We start from the raw sequence: 19192 nt of genomic DNA on the forward strand, positions 1-19192 counted from the left end.
CTATCCTACTATTTTCTTTCGAATCTTTAAAATAAAGATCAAGAAGAAAAATGGAGGTAAGACCTTCCCACCTCCCTCTCATGAAGAAATATTTTAGTCACTTATTAAAAAGGAATATATTCGATCGGTTCATTAAACTACCTTCAGAGTCGATTGATAATTGGCAAGAATTTGAAAGTGAGCTCCTGAGGTGATTCTATAGCACTTGTTGTAGCATCACCTTATTAAAGTTCACTAATACCAATAACGAAAAGGTGAAAAAAGTAATTGACTACCTCAATTGTCGATAGAATTTGAGTTTGAACTGCAAAGATAGCATAAACCTCTTGAAGAAGACAAAAATCCAAATGTACGCATAAGGGACAAAGTAAGGTTTGTTCTACTTTCTTTGAAGTAAGAAGCCAAATGATTTTCAAGAGTTGGCTATTGAAGCTCATAATATTGAAACACTCATTGCTTCAAAATAAATGATAATACACAAATCTCTACACTTCAAAAGAAGGAGAAATAAAAAAAATCTCGTGGTGAGATATTGATCGATCGCATACAAGCAACACCATAATTCAGTTAGAGGCAAATTATTGGTGGATAATGTCTCACTGTAAAGGAAGAACTAGAAAATAAGTATCTTTTCTTCTTCTGCTGCTTTTTTCCAAATGAAGATGTTTAAAAAATGTTAAAAGATTTTTTCAAACAAAATGTTAAAAGATTTTTTCAAACAAAATGTCATAAATCTTTTCAAGTCCGAAATGGCTAAAAAAAGTTGACAAAACAAGTAATACACAGTAGTGTAAGTGCCATCAAATGGGTGCGCATCTGACATGAGAATGTTTCACTTTGAAAGACAAGATTTTAACTTGTTGAACAAGGTACTATAATACTTGATTTGATAGATTAATAACCAACTTCAAACTTTGTCAAAAAATAAAACTTTTAAAATGGTAGCGACAAATACACATAACTAAAAAATGAAGGAGTTAGCATCATCCTAAATCAAGCGAAAAACAATAGAAAAACTCCTTTATAACAAGTTCAAACATGTAGAGCTTAAATTCTTTCATAATTACCTTTGAAATAATTGGGCTAATTGTGGTGGAGGTTTCCAAACTTGCATCAATGCAATTCAAATTCCATCATTTCAAAAAGTGAAAGTAAAATCAAACTCATTTCTTACCAAAAACCAAGTTTAAAACTTCCACAAAAGCAAGTTCACAAAAATTGTTTGTCATCACCTGCCAAACTTGAAGATTTTATATAAAAACAACTTAGAGTATGCATTGTACTATATCAAAGTTAAAGTGACACACAGTTTCTATAGGTAGTCTATTCCAACAAAAATATTACTTAGGAGAATTTTCTTCCAAATTTTCCTATCCCAAATAAACTCAAGGAGAAAACGTCATCTTTAAAACTTCAAGAATCAAATAACATAATACAAAAGATTGTTTTTAAAGTTCTAAACTTCAAGTGAATTGGGAGTAAGTTTCCTCCACAAACTCAAATTTGAAGCAAAGTTATGAACAATTCATTATCCCTACCATAATTTTCGATATCCACGTAAATTTGGAGACAAAAGACATCTCTAAAATCAAAACTCCAATGCTCTAAAAATTTTGAAAACCAAGTTTCAACCACCTTTGGGAGGGGGTAAAACTCCTCCAAAAAAAATGGCAACACTCAAGCAAACTTGAGGTAGGAAGCCATACTCAAAACTTAAACTTCAAGAAAATCTCCCCTAAAAAATTTTATGCTTCAAAAACATTTAGTGGCAAAAGTCATCATCATCCTTCAAAATTGAGGTTTAATCAACTTGTAGTTGAAAAAGTCAACAAGAATTTTGGCAAAATTTATTTTGTTGTTGGGGATCACCAAAAACATGATTCGACTCAACCACCTTGCAACTGGAAAAGACCTCCTATCAACTTTGACGAAATCTATCTAATTTTTTTAGGAAACTATAAATAAAACTTCAGCCAATCTACTTCTTTGGTGAGAATTATCAAAAATAAGTTTTGAGAAATTTTCTGAGTTATTTTGTTGATTTGGAGATGCCAAAATTAACCTTTAGCTAACTTGCATCAAAGTTGGGAGACGATACAAAGCTTTAGTTAATCCACCTTACAACTCCAAAGGTGTTGCAAGAACTTTGGCTAACCTGCTTCAACGAGTGATCTGTAAGCTTCTATTGATCAAACTTACAGTATAAAGTTCTCACAACAGAAAAAGGTTTTACCTTGACTCTTTCATACTTTTAATAAAATTCAAAAGAATCTTCAAATGATTCATCTTGTAATTTCTAGACATTAAATAGGAGCTTCAGACAATTTGTAATTCAACTTCCCAACTTTTAGTTTTCTTCAAACCGAATAACTAGCCAATATTCTCATGAACCGAGTTATGCATGCATGGATTAGAGTAACTTCAAACTTTTTCCTCATGAAATAAAAGCATAATCTCTGAAATAAAGATGTCTGACATGCATCTAAACATTCAGATAGAGGAAAAAAAAAGAAACACTTGAAGAGTACTTAGCTGTTGTCGTGAAACATTCCAACTCAAAACCAAGAGGAAGATAATCCAGCATTAATCCAAACACTTGATCACGGAATCCTGAAAATACAGCTTTGATACCATGTTGTTTTAAGGACTCCATAACGTTAAGGTCTTCAATTTTACGATAATGAAAGAGAGAAGCAAGAAGGAGAAGAGATAAGACGAAAAGTTGACGGTTGAGGAGGGTGAGAGAGATCAAGAGCACGTTGAAGAGAGAGAGGAGGATTAGGAGTGTGAACTTAGATCTTAATCCTCTTTTCAAACTTTATTTATAGATGTCAATAATACAATAAATACAAGTGTACTCTTCACTCTAGTAGGTGTGAAAAAGTGACAAAAGATTTTAGAATAATTACATCAATGACACCCGAGTTTGTCCATGTCTTCTAACATCAAAGGTTTCATGCAAGGAAAGGCTTATCTTTCTAAAATCGTTGCTTGAGATAACAAATAGATTTGAATCAAAATCTTCACTTATTAGAAAAAAATCCTCACCAAGATCATCTCCCGCTTGTTCCAAAGATGCAATAGAAGTATTTGAAGCAATGAAACAAGAAGGATTAACAAAAAGTCATTTTTAATAATTTTGTTATTGCAAAGAAAGAATTTTAAGAGAATTTTGGTAGTTGTAGCTTAAGAAACAAATTGGCAAATTTTGAATGAGACTTTTGACTCGTGGGATTCTAGAACCATGCAAAGCAAAGGGCTGAAAAGTTTTTAAGTTCAAAAACTAAATATAAGTTTCATTGTTGGGTAAGAGTTTGAAAAGGTACAAGGAAAATTATAGCCCTAAATTATATTTTAATCTTTGATTAATAAACATCTACAATTCAATGGAGATTAACTGTTCCTTTGTTAAGAATACCTTATGCGTGGGTTCATCTCCAAATATTCTTGGGATCTTAGCAAGATCATTGCCTAGGCCCAATCAAGTGGACTCATGCGACGAAAATTGTGGTCCCACCACTCAAGTTACTAAAAAAATAAAGAAAATCAAGGAAAATTAAAATCTCGGATAGATCATTTTATAACCAATGGGCCCATGCTTATTTAGTCAAAATGATCATTTATACATGGGTTCAACTAACAAAGCATATACTTCTCTTAATCAAGGTGAAAAAGTGTGCATAAGCTAGTCTGAACACAATCCAAGAAATTGAAATCGATTAATAACAAGCATGCCATTAATTACAAACAAACACTAGAAAGTCAATCAAAAGAAGGAGATTGAAGACTTGTCCATTTTTCCAATAACAACACGAAGAGGGCATCTATAGGCATAAAAAAATTATCATCAAAACTAGAACCTTGATCGATGTCTATGATCAAACTCAAAATATGGGACTATCATGAAAGCCAAACTAAACCCATGGGTCACACTTTAAAAATGAAAATCCAGATTATGCCAATTAGAAAATGAGTCCCATAATCAAAAGAAAATGGGACACATGGCTTAATCCAAAAAACGATTTCAGAGAGTGTCATCAAAGTAAAGTAAGTGGCACTTTATCAACACTTAGCCTCATAATAGGTGTCACCATTTCAAATTAATTAAGATGACAAGTGTAATGCTCTCATGTAAAGATAAAAAGAGTCCAATCAATTGTTCCTCTCCCCTTATATGTGAAATTAGACTATAGAACTGAGAAAAAGGCCGGATGGTTGAGAAAAATACCGTTTCTAGAAATCCCAAGAGAAAACTATTGGAGCTCCATAACATAGAAAACACTATAAACTTTCTAAAAATCATCATAGAACCCACATCAAACAAAAAAATTGTCACAATTGTTAAAACTTATAGAAGCTGTCATGGAGCTTGCAATACGCAGACACACTGTTGTAATTCTACTCTATCTCTGTGGATCATCAAACGTAAAACAAGATCAAGGTTCTTTCACACGACAACTAATAACAAGTTCAAATTGCTAGCTGATCATTACCGTACTCATGGTCGGACGACTTCACATATCAGATCCCTTACCACATACACAACTAATAAAAGGATATCCCATGAAGTCCAAAAACCAACATCATCCTAGAACATTTTAGTCATGTTAGTTATGGCTATTCATGTTAAGCAACAACTGCAGAAGGTATTGATTTAGGTACGACCAAAAAACACACTGACCTACCTCCATATATGATATCAAGCTGCAGCCTGCAGTGCCATCCACTCCACTTTTATTTATGTGCCTCCACTTACTCTTCTTCAATCTTGGGCTGTTCAATAACTCATTAAAAACACCCATTATTTGATGCGGCACGCCTAGAAAGTTGAAGATCTCACGTATTGCTGATTAGGTATAGTATTCATTTTTCTTTTTCAGAAAGAAAACACCGGTATCATTGACTTGAATGCATCATCTATATTCTTATCATGACTCTTTATGTCATGGGCCATTCCTTGGCATTTGTCTTTCCCAACACGACGTGTCGTCTTCATCTTCTCCACCGAAGACGACTTCTAATCAATCTCGCTCGTCCAAGTTGTGGGGACAAAAATGATTCGTCCCCAGCCCCGATCGAAAGCGGGACAAGGGAAGAAGACAGACATGAGAGACGTGTCCAGAGTCGGAGCCGGACTCCAGCGCTTCTTTTTGGCAGCATGTATACGATGCGCCCAAGCGAGCAAGGAAGGTCACGTACTGCTCATGTGAGCGGAAATCCCGCTAATAATCGACGGCTTTTCGCCTATAAAATCAATCTGCACCGCCATCTATTGCTTTTTGCCGGACTCTTTCTCCCTCTCCTTTTGCCCCACTCTTTTTATTCTCCCGGCTGGACGCCCTCAACGCATCGCCTTTGTGCTGAGAGCTTCTTCGCCTCTTACCTCCTCTGCAAGCATCCGGGACCCGCTGCTAAATTGGATATTTTGGCTCCTTTCTCGCTGATTCGGTCCTCTGTACGGTTGGTTTCCTTCATGTATTGTATTGGCTTGTCTGTTTGTATTATCCTGTCTGATTTTAGCAAGCTCTAGAGGAGGAATCCGGTTTTGTAATTGTGTTCTGAAATTATTTTGAACTTTTGACAATATTCAGAGATCTACGATTATCGCGATTTTGAATTTTAGAGCTTTTTTTTTTCCCGTGGTAAGTCAATAGTAGTGTTGGGGATGGCAAGGTTGAATGTAGGCTTACCAGCTGATTTTTAATCTATTTCGTCCGATGTTTGGTTATTCATTTACCATTACTTTCATAAATCTGTTATTAAGAAATGAAATCTGAAATGTCCTGAATTTGTGGTGGCTTTGGCAGATCTGTAACCGGACATCGCTTGCTTACGGAAACGGTGTTCAGATCTTGGATCCGACTGTTGAGCTTTTCTGATTGTGATAATTGCTTCATCTTTCAAATTTTTGGACACCTGCTGGTTTTAGCTAGTAATTTTCTCTCTGCTAAGCAGTCTTCACGTCCATTGCTTCATCCTTTGATCTGTATTTAAGCTAATATTTTTCCAATATCTGCTGCTTGGACTCATAGGCAAAGGTCTTACTACCTTTTCCGATCATGTGGAGGTTCAAACAATTCATGCCCAAAGAACAAACTGGTCTTGAAGGCCGCACAATCGATATTGGAAATTTCAAAGTCTATGTAAAGAATATTGTTGCTGAGGGTGGATTTTCTTGCGTTTATGTCGCTCGTGATGCTATTAATCCGTCAAAACAATATGCTTTGAAACATATTATATGTAATGATGAGGAATCTCTTGATCTTGTGAAGAAGGAAATTTCGGTCATGAAATCTCTCAAGGAACACCCAAATGTCGTCACTCTTCATTCTCACGCTATTTTTGATATGGGAAGGACAAAGGAAGCTTTGCTTCTGATGGAATTCTGTGAAAAGTCATTGGTTACTGTGTTGGAGAGTAGAGGTGCGGGTTTTTTTGAGGAGAAACAAATCCTTTCAATTTTCAGGGATGTGTGTAACGCAGTATTTGCTATGCACTGCCAATCACCACCAATTGCTCACAGGTGAGAACAGTTCTTTGCAAGTAATTCCTACTTGTTTCTATGGTTCGTAACTTCTATTTAACTTTGCTCTCTGTTTTTCTTATTGGATTGAACCTATCATCAGAGTTCTATTTTAGTTATATCTGATGAGAAGTTTCACCTAGTATGTTGCTTGCAAAGGATATGTAATCAGATTTTTGTCTAGTTTCTTGGTCTGAGCGCATCTTCCTCTCTCTTTTGATAGTGCATGTGAACTGTGGCGTTTTTCTTTAATGGTTTTGGTTCTCCAATTTCTGGTTTTCATGGTCAAATGGTACACCTCTCGTGAATGTTAACCTAGAATTTAGTAGAGAAGAAAAAAAAAATACTCTAGATGTTTCCCTCAAAAGCCATCTGTAAAAAAATTGTTTGTATTTTAGTTGGTTTTGGTTTTGGTTTTGACAGGGCCAATCTGGATCTTGTGCCTGTTATCTATATGCCCGTGATACTGTTTCTTCGTGAGAATGGCAGAAGGATTCCTTTGTGTGATTATTCGTTGATTATATTCCCTTGATTAAATCATGATGTATTATGTACACTGTGCCTTATGAAACCCATTTGGTGGAAGATTTTACTAAATATTGCACTTGTAACTTATCTATATGAAATTTTCAGTGATTGTTTTAATGCCTGTCGTTACTATTTCATTTTGCAGAGACCTGAAAGCTGAGAATGTACTATTAGGACCTGATGGAGCGTGGAAATTGTGTGATTTTGGTAGTACTTCAACAAATCACAAACGCTTTGATAGGCCTGAAGAGATGGGTATTGAAGAAGATAACATCAGGAAGCATACAACGCCTGCCTATAGGGCACCGGAGGTTGATTTGAGAACTTAATCTGCTCTTTGTAATTAAAAGTGTTCATTTTGACACAATCAGTAACTTCTATATTTGTGTGTTTTTGTTGTGTTCAGATGTGGGATCTTTTCAGAAAAGAAGTTATAAGTGAGAAAGTGGACATATGGGTAAGATGAATGCAGTTATGTTTTCTAAGACACGTAGTTATTGGTAATTTCTTTGTGATTAAATTGACATGATCTTTTCTAAAATAACGCCAAATAAACCGTGCACATACTTCTGCTCCGACAATCGTAGAAGTTATTGACACCAATTTCTATTGATCCTGCAGGCTCTTGGATGCCTTCTCTATCGCATTTGTTACTTTAAATCAGCATTTGATGGTGAATCAAAGCTACAAATCTTGAATGGAAATTATCGCATCCCAGAGCTTCCAAAATTTGTTCCTGTGCTGACAGACTTGATCCGGGACATGCTGCAAGCCTCTCCAGATATTAGACCAGACATTACGCAGGCAAGGGCTTTGCTTGATTGGACATTCATCTCGATGAATCTAGGTTAGTTCTAGATTATCTGTATCTGTAATAGTGGTCATGGATGCTGATACACTTGCTTTCTGGTCATTTATACCCAACGTCTCCCCTGTAATAGGTGTGGTTTCGTGTTAATGAGCAATTACCTCCAGAGTTGCAGAAGGAGCTCCCAGACTCAACTACTTCAGCTGGCATCGATGAAGGTCAGGACAAGACATACACAAGATACGTGTAAATGATTTCTTGCATTAAAACTGTGTACTCGGTCTTATATTTGGTTTGTTATTACATGGATTGGCTTTACAGGTAAATTTGGTCCTTCTAAGAGGACATCTCCCTTGCCTCAGAAGGCACATCCTCCACCTTCTGGAGATAAAGATAGAAACACTTCCCCGCAAAAGTCTAAACTATGTCACGGTACTTCTAAGTTAGGTGGTGAAGGAGGGACCGTGGGTACTTTTTGGTCCACGCTGCATGCAAAGGATGTCAAGGTTTCAGAGGACAAGGGTCCAATATTCGATGAGCCTCATAATGAAATAACAGAAAAGCACACTCGACACAGAGACAACAATAGCCCTCCAAGAGATCACAACCATACTCAAATGGCAAGGACTCAATTCAGAAGAAGTGGTCATGGAAATTCATTGAGGAGATTTGATGATAGCCAAAATGAAGACTTCGAGATAAGATTCTTCTCAGAGGACAAACAACACCATGGTTTAGAAAAGCCGAAAACATCAAACTCCGACAATGTGGGTACTTTCAGGGATGAAGCATTCAACTCATTTGTAGCTGAATTTGATAAGAGGAAGCTCAATGCAGGGAATATGAATAATGATAACAGTGTTTTAAGGAAGGAAGAACTAGAATCTGAAGTGGAGAGATTGAAGGAGCAGCTGAAGCAAGCCAACTTGGAGAAGGCTGAGATAACTTCCAAGTATGAGAAGTTGTCTGCAATTTGTCGCTTGCAACGGCAGGAAATCCAGGAGTTAAAAAATGCTGTAGCAGCAAGATCCCCATCCCCAAACAATGATGACTCAAGGTTCCAAAGCACTGCTGGAAGCTCCGTGGTATTGCTTCTTTCCAAATATATTCCACATTAGTGTCTTGTTACGAGTGATCTTTATAATTTGCCACTTTCTCTTGGACATGAAGCTGAAATTTCATTTGGTAAAATATTTTTAAGCCCATGGTTCACAGACCACTTAAAAGCAATAGAAGTCGTAGATTGTCTTGTGGTCATCTCTGATTTTGAAACATGAAATTCAAAAGGGGCTTCCAGTTATTTTTGAAAAATGTTCAGTTGTTAACAGCCATTGAAATTTAAGAAACAAGAAGAGAAAAATCGACTAAATGCTTGTTGGTTCCAAGTCGGTCAAAATGTGCGCTTAGGTCCTGAAGCTGTTAAAGCTCCATGTATCCTTAAACCTGTATGATTGCTCTTCCTGGTTTTTTAGCTTAATCTCTATGTAAATTTTCTGTCCTTACTAAGAGTTGTTCTGTTTGGCAGCAAAGGGAGAAAATTGAAGGTTCTATTTGGGAGCTCCAGCAGGGAATGTTTGCAAACAATTCGACCGCATCAACAGAATCCAACACGTGGCAGGCTTTCTCAGATGAGTCAAAATCAAAGCCTTCATTAAAGAGCAACCTATCTAAATCTGTTCGAACAACAAATGGTCACAAAAACAGTCAGTCTGCAGCAAACTCCCCTTTAGACAACTGGAGTTTCGGTCAGGATAATTTTGTCGCAACTGCTGCTGGGTCTCAAGTATCCAGGACTCTTGGAGGGGGAAGTCATTCTCAGCGATTTGGGGAGTCTAAAAGCATAGAACCGAAGCAGGTTTCTCAACCCGCTGGCTGGGCTGGTTTCTAAGTAGCAGTGAAGCATGTAAACCTAATACGAAATGCGAAGCTGTTCATTTTGGGAGGATTATATATGGTTTACTGCTGATGCCGCCATCTGTTTCTGGTGTCTATTTTTTGCTTTATGAAATTATGAACAAAACCTGCGGCTTTGTGGCTGGTTGTTACCCGGTTTCAGTGAATTAGTGTTTGTGTAAATTCTATTATCGAAAAGCGGAGGACGAGAAAGTTGCTGAGACCCAACAGCAAGCAGCAAGTGTATAGTTGTTGCATCTTTCCGTTGTTGTGCCGTTCAATAATAATTTTAGCTTTCACACGAACCTGTAAAATATTTGCATTTATCATATTGCTTGTAGGGGGGGTTAGTCAACTTGAAGGACAAGATGATTTTCAACCACATAATGCCTTTCAATACTTGAAGTCGTTAGTGGAGCGCAGATGAAGCTTTATCTCGATGCAGGGGATGAAGGGGCCCTTCATCTCCACGATTTAATTTCATGGAAGAAGGCCATTTTTTATCTTCTTCGAATTGAAGGACGGGCAACGCTCGTATTTTTTCCTCTCCTTGCACCCCCCCATCGCGTGTCGTCATTTTTCTTTTTTCTTCCTCTCTCCCGCACTCGCTTCCCTCTCTCGTCTCCCTGCGCCCCCGACGTTGATCTCGTCCTTCGTCTCCCTGTGCCCCTGACGTTGATCTCGGCCACCATCTCAGTTCCCTCTTGTCTCCGGCCTCAACTCTCGGTCTTCTCTCGGCCTCGCCTTCTCTCTCGCACCCCCTCTCTCGTCTCCGTGATTCCCTCTCTTCTCTCAGACAAGCTCTCTCTCGCTTCTCTCTCTCTATTACCTCCCGACCTCCCTTTCTTCTCTGTCTTCTCCCTCTCTTCTCCCTTTCGGCCTCCCACTCCCTTCTCTCTCTGGCTAGTCTCAATTAGGCATCGATTTCACCCTTCGGCTTCAGATTTCCCCCTTCGATTTCACCCTTCGGCTTCGGATTCCTCGAAATTTCAGAAGGTATGCCTAAACCCTAATTTTTTTTCATTAAATTAGTATTTTATTTGATTTAAATTTATTTTCAATGCATAATTGGGGGTTATTTGTGCATTATTTTGGGATTTAGGGTTACGGTTTATAGTCTAAATTCTTGATTTGTGTATGGATTATTTTTAGGGTTTGTTGATCGGTATTTAAGGGTTCAGTAATTAGGGTTTAGGGTTTATGGTTAAGGATTTAGGGTATTTTAGGGTTAGAGCTTTTAAGGTTTAGGGGGTTTAGGGGTTTTAAGGTTTTGTGTTTTTAAGCTATAAGGTTTTTTGGGTTTAGGGTTTGGAATTAGGATGTAGCGTTTAGGGTTTAGGGCTTTTAATGTATTAAGTTCTTGAATTAGTGTTTAGGGTTTAGAGTTTAGTAGGTGATAGGGTTTGATGGTTTAGGTTTTTTTTTATGGTTTGTGTTTCGGGTTTAGGGTTTAGGTTAAGGATTTAGGGTATTTTAGGGATTAGGGTTTTTAAGGTTTAGGGGGTTTATGGTTTTTAGGGTTTAGGTTAAGGATTTTGGGTATTTTAGGGATTAGGGTTTTTAAGGTTTAGGGGGTTTATGGTTTTTAGGGTTTAGGGTTTAGGTTAAGGATTTAGGGTATTTTAGGGATTAGAGTTTTTAAGGTTTAGGGGGTTTATGGTTTTTAAGGTTTTGGGGGTTTTGTGTTTTTAAGCTCTAGGGTTTTTTAGGTTTAGGGTTTGAAATTAGGGTTTAGGGTTTTGGGATTTTAAGGTATTAAGTTCTGGAATTAGTGTTTACGGGTTTTTAGTCCAATTCAAACAAGGCTGAGTCGCCTACACGGGCGTCCATTTGCCAATGAAACCCAACCCCCATCATTGACGAGGTATAGTTCATAGTGACTGTGAAGTTATATGGGGTTCTACCAAGGGTGTTCGGTGAATTTGGACTTGATGTGTGTGTTTTCTTATTGTTTAGTGCATATGCAGCAGTGAAAATAGTTTAATTAATTTTGAAATGTTTTTGAATGTTGTTGAGGATTTTTGAAGTGTTATGGAATGTTTTTGTCATGTGGTGAGGAGATTCGGGTGTTATACATACCCACCACATGGTATTTTCTTTTTTTTGTAGTTTCGATTTAACCCTTCGGCTTTGATTTTTCTCAAATCTCATAAGGTAAGTCTAAACTCTATTTTTTTTATTAATTTAGTGTTGTGTTAGATTTGCCTTATAGACAGCTACTTGTGATTGATATATCCTACTTTTGATATTGTTGAGAACTTGTTGACCAATATCATTTCAACCATTGTTCTAAGATTTTGTTTTCCAATCTTGTTGTTTTGGAGTAGGAGACTTTTGAGTCTGGAGGCCTGCTTGAGAATGTCTCATCAGGGCAATATTTATATTCCTATTCAAAATTTTTAGATTATTAAAAGTAAACTAGTAAAGAATTGGCCTTTTTTTTTTTACCATAATCATAGATTTATTTTGGATGTTCTTACTTACATGTCAGGGCAATGCGGATGATGTAACAATTGCAGTATTGAAGGAGTTGCCTCCTCTACAAGAGAAAGATCAATCAAGGGGAAGATTTGGAGATCAGTTAATAAGGGGAAATAGGCGAGGAACAACTAGCATGAAGAGAAACAATTATAGTTTGTAAATTTATGATGGATTTATAGTTTTTATTTGGGCGATTGTAAATTGATAGTGATATTTCATTTAATTTTGTTGTGTTTGATTATTGTATGAAGTTTATTTATAATGTTATGCAGTGTATGGAGTGTTTAGACTATTTTATGGAGTGTATATAAACAATTTCATGGAGTGTTTATGGAATGTGTAAACAATTTTATGAAGTGTTTATGGAGTGTTTATGCAGGTGTTATGTATATTGATTATGCCCAATTTTAAGTAGAGGTCATGCTGAATTTTATACAGATATTATATACATAGATTATGCTCAATTTTAAGAAGAGGTTATGCCCAATCTTATACATGTATTATATATATATAGGTTATGCCTAATTTTATGTAGAGGTCATATCAAATTTTATGTAAAATGTATACAGACAACGACGATTGCGATGGTCTTGAGGATGTGGATAGCCAAGTAACATGCTTTCGGAGGCAGAGTGCATTAGAATCCACAAGAACCGCACAATTTCAAGATGCCATATCGACTTCCATGTGGAACGATAAATGATGGTTGTATCTTATTACTTTTGAACATGCGTCGTTTATATGTATTAAACATGTAACTTGATGATTTTAATATTAATGGCACGAACTTGTTATTATAATAATCTTTTTTTAGGTTATTAATAAAGTTGTATATATATTTATTTATTATTTTTGTTCAATTTTATTACTATATTAAACTTCATATTTAATTCTCTGGTAAATAAAATATAATTAAAGTATGCATTTGATTAATTAATTACATTTAATTTTGTCAAAATATATTATTAATTAATACCATGTAAAAAATCCATCTTATGTGATATAATACTTTTAATTCATTAATCATATTTTTTTATTTACTCTATTGTATTAGTGATTTAATAATGGTAATTAAAATATTGTTAACTCAAACACTTGGTTTAATTAACTTATTTTTATAATTAATAAAATCAATGGTTTTAAATTTCTAAGATGAAGTTGTTCGTACTAACACCCTATTTCGAAGATTTCGAAGATGAAGTTGTCCACACTAACACTCATTTAGAAGATGAAGATCATATAGATGCATAAGATGAAGATGAAGATCAAATTTTTATTTTGCTGACTAACCCAAACCTAGTTTCTCTCGTTGGATTTTGGAAGCCCGAGCCTACCACGTGAACCGTTCCCTAACCAACCTCGGGACGAGGTGAAAATGATGACTACATCATCCAGGGTGGAGAGACGAAACAGGTGGGCTCGGGGCTCCTTGCCTTCATCTTCTTTGATCCATTTCTCTGGGACGAACAGGGTCAGTTTGGCTGAAACCAAATTGAATTGGAATTAACCGTTGGACTCTTAAATCAGACTCAAATAATCCGAGCTTTAACTATGGTATCAAGATTTACCCATTAGAGCTGTGAACTGGGTAAAGTTGGTCCAGGAGAGGTTGGGGTATGTCAGGTAGCCTCGTTTCTTGTTGCCCAGAGGTTTGGGTGACCTGACGAATTTAACCGAGTTCCCAAACTGTTTCGAGTCAACCTTACGACATTGAGGGTGGCGCTATTTGGGCAAAGGGGGGGTTGGACGCTTGGAGCAATTAATCTATTATTTGTAATGTTGATTATACTTTGCACACATTTTACCTAGACCCAACATAAGTTACATCCTATACCACCTTACATCAAAGGCTTTTAAGCCACAATTCAAATTCTTCCATAACACACCTGTTTCTATACTGAGGTATCGTTACCATTGTGATCAGCGCTTAGGTCATTTATTTCCAACCGAGCATGGTGCCCAATCTTCGTATAGTCATAATGATTTAATTCGTTTAGGAGATTTGGTCCTCAATCATCCCTGTCAACCATCCAATACGAATTGCATTGGACAATCTAACTAGTGCTTTATACAAGTCATACCAAACCAGCAAACATTATATAGGCATGGGCTGTGCTTGGAATAAAAGGTTAGAAAAAGTGCGATGAAATCTCAATTCCGCCCGTCGGTAGATCTGCGGTACAACATATGCAACCACTCCAGCATCACATACGTTATACTTGAGTTGACATAAGGAAAGATAACCTGAGAAACGTCCTAAGTCTGCTCTTGTCACGATGCAAACGACTCCAACGGCAAAATAAATACAAGATTTTCAGCCCCATCAGCTAAATTTCTTGGAGCATCATAGACTTTCGGTCTATTTATATACACTAAACATAAAATTCTCCAAGAAAAAACATACTCAAGACGAACAAGACAACATACATACACCCGGTCTGTAAGCCCATGCTGGAGGTAATCGTGCATATTTTTCCATTCCTGCTTGTTCATCGTAAGGCCTTTCCATAACCTTCAGCAACCTTCGAACCTCGTCGTAGTCTCCTTGTTCAGCTGCATCAATGGCACTTTGGCAGAGATAATTCCGCAGAACGTATTTAGGATTCACCCTATTCATTGCACCCTTCCTCTCCTCATCTGATATGCCACTAGATGCAAGCTTTGAAACAGAACAAAAACAAAGTTAATAAGAAGTTTGCAAGGCTTTCCCCAAAACATATATTATCTAAATACAAGAAAGGACTAGCAAGATAAAAAGAACCCAGCCAAGAGATAACTCTCAGACCTCCTGGATGTAGGTCTGCACCCAGCTGATCCATGCTTCCTTCCGCTCCTTCCCAATATCTAGCAGAACGGACTTTAAAGGCACAAGCAGCTCATCTTTTGGAATGTTGAGATCTGCCTTAATGTTAGACAGGGTCCGGAAGAAATTTGTGTAATCAACTTTATCCACAGCCATGTTATTAAGAAGTTTACTGATAAGTTGCTTATTGTACTTTGGCAGGCCAAGTTTTTTAGTCATTATACACTGATACTCGTCCATAAATTTCATGCCATATCTGTCAAAGTTTAAAACAGGCAATCAATCAACAAAACTATTTATGAATGACAAGGTTTTTACTTAAGCGTACCTCATGAATCAAACTTTGCCACATACCTTTCCATAGCATAATTAGCCTCCTCCTTGCTAATCAATTCAGCTGTTGATAGAGTTGTTGTGAATTGTGCAATATTCCACAGGCCAATGTCTGGCTGGTTCGCAAAGCAGTACCTTCTTCCAGGGAGGTCTGTGGTGTTTGGTGTGTAAGAGGGATCAAAAGCATCCAGGAATCCAAAGGGCCCATAATCGATAGTAAGACCTAACACACTCATGTTATCTGTATTAAGAACACCATGAGTGAACCCCACTCCCTGCCATCTGGCAACCAATGAAGCTGTACGCTCAGCGACTTCAACTGACCAAGCTGATCAACAACTGGAACAGGTCAACTTAAGAGAGAGAAAGAAAGAGAGGAAGAGAAAAAGCACAGGAAAACATACCTGCATATTTGTTTGCTGTCAGATCCACTGCTGAGGTTCCTTCTTGACCTTCTATCTTAAACGATAAGTCTTCACTTTTGTTCATGTTCTCCAAATGAGGAAAGTGATTTCGTATAGTATAGTCTGCCAAAATGCAGACAATTTCTAGGTCTACTTTGTCTCTAGAGGCATGTATCTGGAATGATCCGAAACGCAAAAATGACTGAGCAACTCGGCAAACAATAGCCCCTGGTTCATCCTTCGGATTGCCACTGCACAAGAAGAGAAGGCACAATTTAAACCAGATGAACGAAGTAAGCGTCAGCAGATAATGCTGACAAGAATCAATTAGCTAGTCTCAAATGAAGGGCAGAATCATTATTTCAGTATCTTGGAAACTTCCATATAGATGATGGCAGAGCATGTTAGCAAAAGACAACACCAACAGCATGCAGGCGGGGAGTTAAGCACAAGTTTTAGTGAAATAAGTAGCACATACTCATAAAACATGTCACGAGTAACATCCTTCCCCGTGGTGACAAGACAGAGAGCACGGGTGGTTGGAATCCCTAAGTGGTGCATTGCTTCACTGCAGAGGAACTCCCTGATGCTACTACGCAAGACAGCAAGACCATCTGCAAAACGGCTGTAAGGAGTCTTTCCAGCTCCTTTGAGCTGTAATTCCCACCTTTCACCTTGGGAATTTACAAGTTCTCCCAAAGTGATAGCACGGCCATCACCTAGCTGACCAGCCCACATGCCAAACTGATGACCTCCATAGCACTGGGCATAAGGTAACCTGCCATAGGAGTTTTAGGAAAAGAAACAAAACAAAGAAATTTGACATTAGTTGAAAGAGCAGGATACGCAATCCGATATAATCTAGTAACTGCAGAAAAATTTAAGTGAGGAATAAGATATGTGCATCCACTACTCACCCTCCCACCAAAGGGGAAGCCCCAGAAAAAATAAGTGGGAGATCGAGCCTTTGAAACCTGAAAGCGCACACACATGTTCCATATATCAGCTTCAAGAAGAAAATGCATTAAAAAAAATCATTCATGATGTTTATTACTGAGCAACGAGACTCGGAGGAATTTTGGCAAACATCTTTAACAGTCAGGATCTGCAACTTACAAATAATGGTGGTACTCTATTTGATATATCAAAGAAGAGAAAAGCAACGTTTTAAACCTGACCCAATCCTCAACCTAGTCTCGTTACTGAAAATGGTCCAACCAGTTGAACCAGTTAGTCCACAGGTTCAACTGGTATGATGTATAACATAAATATAATTATGAACTTAAATATACAAAGTGAATCAATTTTTAATTTAGCATTTATTTTTTAATCAATTGAGCATTTGTCTTTGTCTTAGAAGAAAACAGATAAATAGATTCTCCATACAAGTTAACTTTTAGTTTTGTTATATGATTTATCACTTAGTTGACGTCACATTGCAGATAATATTTGAAAAAGTCCAAGCTAAAAAGGAATAAGAACAAAAAACTATAAACTCCTGTGGAATAAGTCAACTCAACTGAGTTATATACGAGAGAAGGAAATCGGCACATGGGAAGGTAAAGCATGTGCTCAACAAGAAAACACTCTGACATCTCTCATACCCAGCCATGTCGGGTCAGCCAGGTCCGAGTTGGACCAAACTACCCAACTGTGTTAACTGGAAAGTTTTGACTGGATTATCCAGCATCTTGTGACCCTGTCTGGCTTCATGTGATCCTGATCTAATTGAAAGATTCAGCGTTGAAAAGTTGACATCATAGATTTGAGAGGAGTGCAAGCAATGAAGGAACTCTTTTTGGTGGCTTTACGAGGTTCTTGAGCTAGAGATATAGATTCAACTATCAATGACAGTTCACTAGGAAACATACTCTTATTCAAATCGAAACTGAAACTAAGATACAGACTTATCATTAGCATCAATTGTCCAGGGAGAGCCAGATGAATTTTGTGGTCAAAAGTTCTTAAAAAAAATAATTAGCTGAGATGGATGCTGGCATGAGGTGAATCAGAGTTAGGATGCACTAAGAAAACACCTAAACAGAGAAGTTTTGCATAACAATGATAAATGGACCTACTCCCTTTGGTATCTGTCATTGGTTACCTATTGCTTCAAAAGGTTTATGGCTCAATTTGCATCAGTTTGTTTTATAACTTCTGACACATGATTATCATACTGTTAATGAAAAAGAGGAAAATTTACGCCTTACCCATCCAAGGAAACAAGGTTACTAACATTGGAAGTCTTTTGATGATTGAGCAGAATCACTTACTCCTTGGGATCCAACTCAAGCAACTCAGCTACTAACTCTGACCATACCACCAACTCAGGGTTGTCTACTTCTGCAGAGGGCAATACTTTGGAGTAACAAGCGTGTAGTACCTGGAAAAGGGAAATATGAAATCACAAGCATAAACCGAGTCTTCGATGTGAAAATCACGCTTTTATAAGCAAGCAACCCATTAAATGGCTACCTTGCCTAATGTCACTGTGCCTATGAAAAACACTATGAGCAGCCAAGTTTCTGCCACTTCGACTGGTTTCTACCATCAGATAAGAGAGAGAGAGAGAGAGAGAGAGAGAGCAAATCGAACAGGAGCATCCATCGAGGACTAAACTAAAAAAGGTTCACAATTTTAAAAATCCCTCCTTACACTGCAGAATAGCCACATATAATTTCCTCCTCTAGATATACCCCCCAAAAAGCCATATGTAACTTAAAAAGGTAATCAAAACAGAATGAAAGAAAGTATTGATTCGTTTCATTTTCCTTTCTTTTCCACATTTTTAGTTATGGCTGAGCTTTAGCAGCACTGTAGGAAGGAAAAGTGGTGAAATGCAAATCAAAAGGAACACCTTAGATATGCAATTAAAAAATTTTAACTTTAAAAAAATCAGAATTAAAACTTCACACAAATGAGACAACCTAAAATTGTCAGACAAATCAAACAGTACCTGCCGAGCCACCGTATCAGATCCAGGATCCCCCGGCAACTCGCGGACGAATGAATGGTCCCAATTTAATTCTTCAAGCGTCAATCGGGGCCGTTCCTTACCAGAACCGGCAATCCTTTCAACGTCAGCCGCCGCGGCGAACTCCATCTGTGGATCAGCTGCGTCGGCAGATAACGTATCCATGGCAACGCCACCGGAAAAACCCTCGCCGACCATGCAAGCAAACCCAGGTAACGAAGTCGGTTTGAAGCGGTCAACCGGACAAAATGGTGGTCCGCGGGAGCCGAAGCGAAGAGAAAATGCTCGGCGGCGCCGGTGGGGAGGGGGAGGATGATGGGAGGAGCGGAGAGCAGGGAGCAAAGCAGCGGGAAGTTTGGAGAAGGCAGTGAGGGAGTGAAGAGAGGGAGATGAGCGCATCCCGGTTTCCCTCTATCAAGTTTCTCTCTCTCTCTCTCTCTGGAAA

The 19192-nt window shown here is 37.7% G+C and overlaps 2 protein-coding genes across 4 annotated transcripts; one reads left to right on the top strand and one right to left on the bottom strand.

The window, feature by feature from the left end:
* The first annotated feature begins 5232 nt into the window (after positions 1-5232).
* Positions 5233-10090, top strand: LOC137946358 (uncharacterized). Of its 2 annotated transcripts, none has more exons than XM_068792620.1 (9): positions 5233-5460; positions 5808-5932; positions 6033-6523; positions 7197-7362; positions 7458-7508; positions 7673-7855; positions 7993-8077; positions 8181-8944; positions 9385-10090. In XM_068792620.1, the coding sequence occupies exons 3-9, from the start codon at positions 6060-6062 to the stop codon at positions 9745-9747; spliced, it is 2076 nt and encodes a 691-aa protein (XP_068648721.1). In that variant the 5' UTR covers positions 5233-5460; positions 5808-5932; positions 6033-6059; the 3' UTR covers positions 9748-10090. The 2 variants fall into 2 exon arrangements, with proteins under 2 accessions (XP_068648721.1, XP_068648722.1); XM_068792621.1 differs by having other exon boundaries at positions 5233-5455.
* Positions 10091-14349: 4259 nt separating this feature from the next.
* LOC137945669 (uncharacterized) lies at positions 14350-19192 on the bottom strand. 2 transcript variants are annotated; one of them, XM_068791636.1, is made up of 8 exons: positions 18730-19192; positions 18047-18156; positions 16691-16747; positions 16252-16551; positions 15774-16024; positions 15391-15688; positions 15019-15292; positions 14350-14892 (listed from the first exon to the last, which is right to left on the bottom strand). In XM_068791636.1, exons 1-8 carry the CDS (start codon positions 19144-19146, stop codon positions 14638-14640), a joined length of 1962 nt encoding a protein of 653 aa, XP_068647737.1. In that variant the 5' UTR covers positions 19147-19192; the 3' UTR covers positions 14350-14637. The 2 variants fall into 2 exon arrangements, with proteins under 2 accessions (XP_068647737.1, XP_068647736.1); XM_068791635.1 differs by having other exon boundaries at positions 15391-15697.

Source organism: Aristolochia californica, unplaced genomic scaffold (genome assembly GCF_029961685.1).
Source record: "Aristolochia californica isolate CCGP_79_NKW_82.1479 unplaced genomic scaffold, dmAriCali1.0.hap1 SCAF_12, whole genome shotgun sequence".
Lineage (NCBI taxonomy): Eukaryota > Viridiplantae > Streptophyta > Magnoliopsida > Piperales > Aristolochiaceae > Aristolochia > Aristolochia californica.

Coding starts and splice junctions, on each gene's coding strand:
- LOC137946358 (XM_068792620.1), top strand. CDS start 6,060: ATGTGGAGGTTCAAACAATTCATGCCCAAAGAACAAACTGGTCTTGAA. Junction 7,509..7,672: donor GTGAGAAAGTGGACATATGG/GTAAGATGAATG, acceptor TTGATCCTGCAG/GCTCTTGGATGCCTTCTCTA. Junction 8,078..8,180: donor TTCAGCTGGCATCGATGAAG/GTCAGGACAAGA, acceptor TTGGCTTTACAG/GTAAATTTGGTCCTTCTAAG.
- LOC137945669 (XM_068791635.1), bottom strand. CDS start 19,146: ATGCGCTCATCTCCCTCTCTTCACTCCCTCACTGCCTTCTCCAAACTT. Junction 16,025..16,251: donor ACTCGTGACATGTTTTATGA/GTATGTGCTACT, acceptor CTTCTTGTGCAG/TGGCAATCCGAAGGATGAAC. Junction 15,698..15,773: donor GACAGCAAACAAATATGCAG/GTATGTTTTCCT, acceptor GTTGTTGATCAG/CTTGGTCAGTTGAAGTCGCT.